The following is a 10,743-nucleotide window of genomic DNA, read 5'->3' on the forward strand; positions in this document are numbered from 1 at the left end:
AATAAGGCGTAACCAGAACACTGGCGGACCTCTCAGCATGTGGGCGAATCTAGTCGATTAGCCCGATGGGAGCCTGCAGCCGCTATTCAAAGAGGGGCTCCGTGAAGTTAATTCATCTAGCAGTTCACTTAGAAAGGTATACCCACAATAGCAAAGTGAAGCCTTTAAAATGCCTCGGTATTGCTGAAAATCTATGTGAGAAAGCAGCCTCAATAAGGCTGTTGCTTGACTTGTAAAATAACGGACAAGCGTCCTCGTTTCAATGCACGCCGATGAATTGCTAAAGCGGCCAAGCGAAGCCAGAAAATGAAACTGGCGTCAGAAATGCACCCCGTTTCGACAACCACTTGGTTACGGCGAGTTAGGAGCTATAAAAACTGCGGCTGGAAAATTTTGCAGGGCGCGTAAAACGTACGCACTCGGGCGGCGAGCTGCTCCTATTTCGAGCAGTTCTCGTCTCCTACCAACGCGGTTTCCTCTTCATATTTGCCTGCTCTGGGCTCGGCGGCCGTGACAGGAGGGAGTGCTCCGCCGGGCAGGCATGTTCCTGCTTCCTCCGCTCATCGTCCAAGCTGCGCGCGCTTTTGTTTCCCGCCTTTGTGGACACGTCTCGGAGCGAGGCGCTCGGCCGGTCGCGCTCCAGCGACCGGCGTGAGGAAATGCGCGCGAGTAGCGGAAGGGCGGCGGCGCCGCCTATATAGGACCCCCTCCGGACCTTGTCGGCGGTCAGGGACGCGATGGCGAGACGAACGGGGGGAGCTTCTCCGCTGCTGCTGGCGCTGGTCGCGCTGCTCCTGGTAGCGCCCAGCTCCGAGAAGAAGCTACTCAAGCTGGCGATGCTCATGTCTGGCGGCACCTCGTTCATACCCATCCCGATTCCGCTCAGCAAGCAAGTGCAGCACACCAAGTTCGTGCCCATCAACATGCCGTACCCTGTGCCCGTGCCGTAAGCAGCTCTCCCCTTTTGCTTTCAAGCGTACTACACCGGCGGTGCTATCGTGGATAGCGAGGCTTACTGCGTCTATGGCATTCTTTTCCGGAGACAAATATCGCGCGATTAAATCCCGGCCGCGAAGGCCTCTCTTTCGATGGAGGAGAAAGTCAGAAATGCCCATGTGCTGCGCAATGCAACAGCACGTTAAAGCGCACCAGGGTTGGTTTGGTTTGCTTTAAGGGGGTTTAACGTCCCAAAAGGACTCAGGCTATGAGAGACGCCGTAGTGAAGGGCTCCGGGAATTTCGACCACCTGGGATTCTTTAACGTGCACCGACATCGCACAGCACACGGGCCTCTAGAATTTCGCCTCCATCGAAATTCGACCGCCGCGGCCGGGATCGAACCCGCGTCTTTCAGGCCAGCAGCCGAACGCTATAACCACTCAGCCACCGCGGCGGCGTAAAGCGCACCAGGTGGTCGATTTTAATCCGGAGCTGTCGTCTACGGTATTTCTCATAGTCCACGTTCCGCTTTTAAAACTTAAAACCCGCCTTCCGCAGTGTGCAAGAGCGCGGGGACAGATCATTGCACTGATCTGCCGTCCGGTGAAGGCAACGCCAGGTGAAGGCAAGTTGCGTTTGAGTTTCGCGCCAACTTTGCCGTACGCCTGTAATATCTACACCTTTGATAGTCGTGACCACGAGCGCAAGCGCAGTTCAGGACAGTGTTTAGAAGGCGTCAATCGAACCCTTGAGCTGATGCGACACACATTATTTTAGTGTCTACGAATAATTTAAATGCACACGTAAAGTTCATGTTCAACAGCCGAGGACGGGGCAACAGTTGTTTACGATCAGTAGCGAGGCACTGGAGGTGGTAAGAGGTTACGTCTGCCTAGGACGGGAGAAGGTGGACGAATGAGATTAAGAAATTTGCGGGGATAGGGTGGCCGCAGCAGGATTAATAGGAGGGACATGAGAGAGGCCATTGCGCTGGAGTGGGCGTAGCGGGGCTGATGATGAGATAATGAAAGGAAGTTGAGCCATATCCCTCTAGAGAAAAGTAGGCAACAGCTGTATCTTACCGGTTCTAACCCATGAGGCAGAAACGTGGAGGATTATGAAAAGCGCTCAACTTAAATTGAAGACAAAGCGCTATCATCTATCATTTTCCATGGTATAGAAAATGATAGATGTAACGTTAAGAGACAGGAAGAGAGCTGAGTGGTAAGGGGCCAAACGCGGGTTAAAGAAATCTTAGCCGAAACCAAGGAAAAATGAACTTGGACAGGGCATGTAATGCGATTGCAAGATAGTCGGTTGTCGGTAATGGTGAAGGATGATACCCGATTGTCAATAAGAAGTTTGTGAGTTTAAGACGGCTGAGGCTTGCACAGGATAGGGCTTATTGGAGAGGTATGGGAGGGACCTTTGTTTTGCAATGAGCGTAAAAAGGCTTATTATGGTGATGATTCCGACATGTAAATTGCAAAGGAAAGCAAGAACTTAACCCGAGCGGACCGCTTTTGGGAAATCCTGCCCTCTGATGAAGCGTATACGTCGCCCGCAGGTACGGAGCTTGAAAGCAACGCAAAAAATATTATAGGTCTCCATCCAGCGCATTCATTACCTGAAAACCTTTTCCTCGGGCATCTGAGGACTCCAAAGCTGTGAAAGACGACTGGCAGCTCGAAAAACAACGTTCAGTTGGGTGACATACGAAACAGCGAAACAGCAAGCAGGGACAAGAAAGAGCACACGCGGTCAATAAGTTGCAACAGGTCACTGTGAGGCGACAGGCTTCAAATACAGATTTCGAAGAACAGAAAGCTGGCGGAGTTCGTTGCTATAGCGCTCTTTTTGGCGCTGTTTAATATGACATATATACACGAAGTTGTACCCTGTGACGTTCCCGCATGAGATCATTAGAAAATTGACATAGCGTGGCCCCACAGGATGAAAAATCAACGATGCATCTGCCACCGTGCGATTTGCACTGTAATCGAATTGACCTGACTACAGAAAGAAGAGCTCAATTTGTGTGCTCATAACTGCAGTCCATACTCCTGCAGTGAGCTGTGCGCCGCAAATAGACTGCAGGGCCTAACTGCCAGCTAACAAATGTTGCTCAGCCTGCATACCGCTGAAGCAGGGCCCCTTATTACTTAGACACGCATAGATTGAAAACTAAACATTTTGGCAGATTTGCTGTCTGGTTGGGTTTGAAGACTAACAATAAACTGCACATCTCCAACCAAAAATTTAATTTTAACCCAACGTTTCGAAGCCGACTCGGCTCCTTCATCAGTGGTGATTGAGGGCAGTAGCTAGCGTCTTTAAGTATGGAGGGGAGGAGGGGGTCAAAGGAACGAAAGCTGTGATGGGAATGGTGTGGGGGAGGGGGAGGGGATTTAAGGCTGTTAGTCACGTTGCCGCACTGCGGGGGGGGGGGGGGTGTCAATGGGGACTTTTTTTCGTTAAGTTTAAGAGCGAAGTCCCTGGGCATATACTGAGGGCAGGCTTCCTTTTGTGCGGTTGATGTTCTTCGGGGTGGTTTGGATGTGCCAGGATACCAGAAGGAGCCTTCTGTGGTAATTGGTTTCGGTTCTGAGGACACGCATAGAACGCGCTATTGGGCAAGTTTGTTCTACAGAAACTGCCAAATCTTAGTGCACCTTATGTATGTATTGTCAGCATTATCCATTGCCTCGGCGCCGGTTGCTTGAATTTATACACGCAACTAGTGCCCTGCGTCACTGGGCCCAAAGAGCAAAGAGAAATCGAAAAGAAAGACGCTGTGATTGATACGACCTCTCATCTTTTCAGGGTGCATACACACGAGCACTTGAGTCACGGTGGCAAGCACGCACACATCAACTACGACCACAAGCACGAGAGCTCACGGAGCAACGTGGTCGTGTTGGATGGCGACCATTACGGCGGGGGACACTACGGTGGAGGACACTACGGTGGAGGGCACTACGGCGGTGGCTACTGGTGACTACGTTGACGTCTCGCCCACCATTCATCGAAGTTGTGTGTCGTTACTTCATCGTCAGCTCGCTCCGTCGTTGCCATATTCGCGACGTGCCGCTACTTCTCACTAGTGCCCCACGGCCTGAGGGGGATGCCCCCGCCGCAACTCCGCTCCTGAGCTGAAATCGGGAGGGAATAGTTCCTTTAGTAAAGGAAAAAAAAATGCTTATCCACAGCCTGGAATGCCGGATGTCTCAAAAGCTAAAAAAAAATCATTAGAGCCAGCAAGCACGCGCATCAGCGCTAGTGAGTGAAACTCTTCATAGCTTATTTATTATGATGTCACCAAAGTATTTATGGCCCATTGTCACGTCGACTACGGCAAGAGAATTAACAGATCACTCCTCTGTTGGCGAAACACCGCCTGCTTTAAAGGGATAATCTAAGGCCAAGAGACATTTATTTCTTAAATTGTTCACTCCGTCAACAAGTCTAGTCGCCCTTGCACTACAAAATCTTGCCAATTATTAGGCCATGGCCAGTGTGCGTCAGATGAAACCTCCAAGACGCCCAAGTGGCGTGCATCTACACAACGCATTCCTTAGTCCGCCGTAGACAGCCCGGATCTTATCAGTCTAAAGGACCGGAGAAAACAGCCTAAACGGTTAAGCAAAAATAAAAAGGTAGATGAGAAATTTCACTAGTGCGTATTTCTCCAAAGGAGTTAGGGAAATTGTACAGGAGGGTGGGAAGAGTTGATAGATGTGGGATTTCGCACATGCACCCCGACACAGTTTCCGTAATTTCACTTTTCCATCGCTAGAGTTGCTTTGATCATTTTGCAGCCTGATTTGTAAATAAAAGTTCATCACACATCTGTCATGTTTTCTTCCGCCGAACGTAAATTCGCGGGGCTACCAGTGCAGCCGTGACACTCCTGAGATATAAGGACATGCACTATTTTCTTACACTGATAGGAGCCATAGTAGCGACGATGCGTTAGTAAATCGCACTGACATTGCAACAGCGAAAAAATGGAATACAAGACAAAGAAGGCTACAAATGTATACTAACGTTCTCGCTTTTAGCGCCGTGTCTGTGTTAAGTTGAAAAAATAATTAAATTGTCCCAAGAAATTTAGTGGAAAAGAAATGCTAGGAAGTATACTGATGCGTGTTCCGTCATGCTTCCACTACCGACTTATACGAATCTGTAGAAGGTAGTTGGTGCACAAGGACGGGGGAGGTTACTGGCACTGCTAGTTAATGTTCATGCACAAAATCTTCACGCATTTTCGTCATGTTTTGCAAAGAGTTCTTTAAGCTGTTATGAGTAATACAAAACGAGGTGATATTTCGGATCTCAGCACTGGTAAAATTTACAAAAGTGAGCGATGACCGGCTAGTTGGTATGACATGGTCATAAAACAGAACAGAGCAAGGGACAAGGCACAGGGTAGAAGCAAATAGGACGAGCTCAGACTAACAACTGATTTATTGGAGCGACACCCCTTTCTTTCAAAAGCAAAACGTACGCGCCACAAAGACGGAAAGCGCCACACCCAACGAAATCTTCTTATCAAACCAAGAAAGTGAAGCTCTTTCGTATATAGGTGTATCGATTTCTCACTAACACAATTATCAGGCCCATAACTTACAATGTGCAAGGCTTCAACGATTTCACGTGCCTCTTTGTCCCTTGCATCGCCTATAATCTTTGTATGCGTGAAAAGCGGCGTGCATTGTTCTTTTTCTTTTTTCTTCTTTTCACAAGACTGGCAGTGTCTTGGCAGGTGATGCCCACAATGGGAAGTCAACGAGTTCATGTGCTCTTGAAGACGCTTATTAACGCAACGCCCCGTCTGCCCTACATATACGGAACCGCAGCTGAGAGGAACCTCGTAAACAACTTCTGCTCTGCAGGACACGTACTTGGATCTGTGGTCGATTCCACATCCTGCTTTCTTCTGATTAATTTCCTCGTTAAAAGGCAGATAGGAGACAGCTTGCATGGTGCGAAAAAGAGAGCATTCACATCCTTTTCGCAAACTTTTCAATACAAGCACTAAACACTTCAAATTGTTTACGAAGTGGCCGGGTTCCTGTAGAGGGACTCAGAGATTTTTCCAGCAATATAAGACGAAGTATTTCCTTTCAACTCAGAGGAGGCACAGAAGTGGCTGTGCACCTTCTGTACATTTTCTCATTCCCCACACGGTGAATCCCAGGCAAGGCAGGCATCACAGAAAGCGAGCTGTCTTATCAGCTAGCACACTGAATTTTACATCCGGAAAAAAAAAAATCATTTGAACGCGTATCCCGCCCAAAGTTAAACAATAGTTTAATCGCGTCGATTGAAACATTAGTTTCTAACAGGTAGCAAAGCGTTTCTGTAGGTTGTTAAAGCTCAATCCCCACTTCAGTTCACTAAGGCATACCTGTGTTCAACCTTTGGCTCTCCTCTCTTTTTAGTATTTATTAATAGCACTGTACGTGACATACCCGTCAAAATAAGACTTTTGGCAGACTACTGCGTCCTATAGCACGTCGTCCACGGCCTCAACGACCAGGTAATTTGAAATAATTGTCCAGGTAAGATAACGTCTTGGTGTTGCACTTGACAGATGAACATTAATGCTAAATAAACCGGCGTATTGAGAGTTAAGCGCGAAAATAACTCTTCTTTTCAATTTTTGTATCAGTCATCATCATCATCATCAGCCTTACTACAACCACTGCAGGGCAAAGGCCTCTCCCATGCCTCTCCAATTAACCCTGTCCTTTGCCAGCTGCATCTACCCTATGCCTGCAAACTTCTTAATCTCATCCACCCACCTAGCCTTCTGCCGCCCCCTGCTACGCTTACTTTCTCTTGGAATCCACTGCGTTATTTATTTATTTATTCAAATACCCTAAAGGCCCTCGTGGTAGAAGGTATTACATAGGGGGGGGGGGGGGCGCACAAAACACACTAACACGCAAACACCAATAATGGTAGTGGAATAAAGTTCGAATGAAGATAAGAATAAAGTGTGAAAATTAAAACACTGGGGGTTCAAGGATAACACAAAAAGAGAAAAAACTGCAATACAATGTCGAACAAGATGCAAAGGTACTAAAAACGTACAGAGACGTCAAATTCAGATATGAGTCCACAGCATTTGATGAAATTTATAGGTGTTAACTTCAGTGGCAATATCTGATGGTAGGTTATTCCAGTCAACTATGGTTTTGGGGAGGAATGATTGTGCGTAATGGGCCGAGTGGCATGCTGGGCGTTTGACTTTGCAGGGGTGATCACGGCGAGGAAAAATGACAGGGGGTGAATGAAAGAAGGCGTCGCGCAAACGATCATGGTGATAAAGTTTGTGAAAGAGAGATAGGCGGGCGTGTTTCCGTCGTAGTGATAGCGGATGCAGATCAGCACGAATTTTTAAAGATGTAACACTGGAGTACGGAGAATAACCTGAAAAAATGAAGCGAGCAGCACGGCTTTGCAGGGATTCATTTTTACGTATAATGTAGTCCTGGCTTGGGTCCCAGATGGCACATGCAAATTCAATTTTCGGCCTGATTAAAGTGGTGTACGCGAGTTTTTTTAGGTGTGAAGGCGCTTGCTATAGTCTGTGTTTCATGATTCCGAAAGTACGGTTAGAGATGCAAGAGTAACGTTGATGTGATGATGCCATGTTAGATCCGATCGCAAGTTGATTCCTAAGTATTTGTACGTGGTAGTAAGTTCGACAACATTGTAGTGTGAACTTGGAATACGGGAAGAGGAGTGTGTAAATAACATGCACTTAGTTTTATTATGATTTAGGGTCATTTGCCAGTCTGAACACCATCTGTTTATTGCATTGAGGTCTGACTGCAATGCTTGATGGTCAGTGTCAGTAGAAATGGTACGGTAAATTACGCAATCATCGGCGAACAGTCTTACTCTGGACGACATGCAGTTAGGCAAGTCATTAATATAAATTAGAAAAAGCAAAGGGCCAAGCACGCTCCCTTGTGGAACGCCGGACGTGACAGGAATAAAATGGGAGTTGTAATGATTAATATTTGTGAATTGAGTTCGAAATGACAAGAAATCCTTTATCCATGCAATGACTTGTGCGTCAATGTTAAAATGTTTTAGTTTCAGTAGTAGCCTGTGGTGAGGAACGCGGTCAAAAGCTTTGGAAAAATCTTAGAATATCGCGTCGGCTTGGTTGCCAGCGTCAATACATGAAAGCAAGTCATTAGTAAACCCTGTAAGTTGCCCATCGCATGATTATCCCTTGCGAAAGCCGTGCTGGTATTTGAAGATTATGTTATGTTCTTCTAAGTATTTAATGATTTGAGAATGTATGGCATGTTCCAGTAGTTTGCAAACGGTGCTAGTTAACGAAATAGGCCAATAGTTAAGCGGTGATGAGCGATCGCCAGATTTAAAAATTGGTATGACCTTGGCTGTACGCCAATCATTAGGAATTTGGCCGGATGACAATGACTGTGAAAGAAGAGCGCACGAGATTCCCGAAATACTTTGCGATGTACTTTTAAGCAACTTGTTGTTGAACCCAACGTGGTCAGATGCAGATGATACCTCACGATTATTAAGTAGTGATATGATACCGGACTCGGTAATATTTATCCGCGGGATGATGATATCGGAAAGTGTACCTATGTTGGGGCACGGAGAGACGTCCTCGCGAGTGAACACAGTCGAGAATGCATTGTTTAATATTTGTGCACACTTTGACTCGGGAACAGTGGCGCCTGTGGGATCGGTAAGCACAACGTCAGGGTGATTGCTTGGATTTATTACTTGCCAAAATTTACGAGGATTGTTAGTCAGCATAGATGACAGGTGGTGGTTGAAAAAGTGACGACGACTGGATTTAAGTAACTCTTGGTATTATTTGTCGCACTGTTTGTATTTAAGCCACGATGGAGCAAGACTGGATTTCTGGGCTTGCCTGTACAATCGCTATTTTTTTTTGGTGGTTTAGACGCCGAAGTTGCTTGTTGAACAATGGCGTGGAGCTTCTACTCCTAATTGTTATGGACGGTATATACTTGCTAATGACGTCAGTAAACGTATTTTTGAACGCGACCCAGTTTTCTTCAACTGTACGGGACAAGAAGTCATTAAGAAACTGGACTGCAAAAAGAGATAATTGTACATTCATTCCATCAAAGTTAGCTCTGCTATAGCATTTAATTTTTTTTTCAGTGATCTTTCTACTGTTATGCCGACAAACAATGTTCCCAGTAATGACGTCATGATTGGAGAGCCCATCTAGGTGACTAATGTACGCGCAAATGTCAGGGATATTAGTAAGGATTAGGTCAAGAATACTGGAGCATGTGGCAGTGCGCCGTGTGGGTTGCATGATAAGTTGGGATAATGAAAAATCTAAACATGACTGAAGAAATGCATTCGATTCTCTTTCACTCTCCGTGACAGATAGAGTTGCCCAACTGATGCGTGGATAATTAAAATTCCCAAATATTAATAGCACATAATTTGGAAATCGGTTACACACTTCACTCAAAATGCGATAGAACTCTTCAACAAAAGCACTGCCCATATCAGGGGGGCGATAAAAAACACCAATAAGTATGTCAGTACTGCTACCGTTTAACAACACCCATACACATTCAAGAAACGTAAAAATTATGATAGGTACACATGATAATTCTTTTTTATTGCCAATAGAACACCACCACCTCTCCTATTTGACCTGTCGCAGCGAAATATGTTAAACGTCGCTCGGTATCAAAAATGCTGTCGTCGGGAACATTGTCCGTAAGCCACGTTTCCGTGAACGCGGTTAAGGATGCAGAGCATGAATCGATAAGCGAGGAAATGGGAAAAGCTTTAGAGAGGATACTTCTGGTATTTGTATAAAGGAAAGTTAATGCGGTATTATGACAAGGCTTATGAACTGACGGCAAAGAAGGGTTGATTACTTGAGCTGAGGCAGGAGAATGATTGGGTCATTCGTCAGCACTTCCGTGGGCGCCATCCTCTACCTCTGGCGCATCATTTCCAGATGTTTGTAAACGGACTGCGCAGTTGGCATCCGTGTCCCAGACGTAAGCGTCATCATTTAGAATTAGCTTGGTGAAAGCAAGGCGGAGACGATCACCCTCCTTTTTTATTGACTTCGAGAACTGCCAAAGCTTTCGGCGCTTATCGCGCACGGCAACAGAGTAGTCCCGTGCTATCCTGAAATCTGTTTCCTTCAGCTTGCTGCCATTGCTGAGCAAAGTCTCGATTTCTTTTTCATTGTAGAATTTAGCTATTATTGGCCGATTTTTCTCGGCTGAGAACCGACCCAGGCGGTGGGCCCTGGCAATAGACTGTACTGAAACCCGCAGTTTATTTTTACAAAATTCTCGAACTATAGCCTCGGTACTGTCCCACGTTTCTGAATGGTCGGTGTCTGCAATGCCAAAAAACAGTGCATCCAATCGTCGCGAACGGTTTTCGAGGTCATCAATTTTCTCTTGGAGTTTGCGAATGTTGCAGTCACAGGTTTCTGGGAGTTGCGTTGGAGGCATAGGCACACATTTAGATTCAAGGTCATCGACGCGTTTAGTTAGCGCGTCTAAGTCATTCTTAAGGATGCTATGCATTTCTAGAATTTTATTTACAGATTCTAGAAGGCTCGCGTTATTTGTCTCGAGACGCTTAATTACATCGCACACTAAGTCAAGCTTCTCCTCCTGCGCCATTGTCATCGGACCAGGGTTCCACTCAATATCACCACCTAAGAGCAAACGACGCCACAGGTACAAATCCGCAGAACGAAAACGCTTGCAACAATCGGGTGGCCACGACA

At 46.4% G+C, this 10,743-nt stretch overlaps 1 protein-coding gene across 1 annotated transcript; it reads left to right on the top strand.

Moving 5' to 3' along the window:
* Nucleotides 1-585: 585 nt before the first annotated feature.
* On the top strand, nucleotides 586-4,754 carry LOC144097531 (uncharacterized). Its single transcript, XM_077630230.1, has 2 exons — nucleotides 586-946; nucleotides 3,762-4,754. The coding sequence occupies exons 1-2, from the start codon at nucleotides 738-740 to the stop codon at nucleotides 3,934-3,936; spliced, it is 384 nt and encodes a 127-aa protein (XP_077486356.1). The 5' UTR covers nucleotides 586-737; the 3' UTR covers nucleotides 3,937-4,754.
* The last annotated feature ends 5,989 nt before the right edge of the window (nucleotides 4,755-10,743 follow it).

Source organism: Amblyomma americanum, chromosome 7, assembly GCF_052857255.1.
Source record: "Amblyomma americanum isolate KBUSLIRL-KWMA chromosome 7, ASM5285725v1, whole genome shotgun sequence".
Taxonomy (NCBI): Eukaryota; Metazoa; Arthropoda; class Arachnida; order Ixodida; family Ixodidae; genus Amblyomma; species Amblyomma americanum.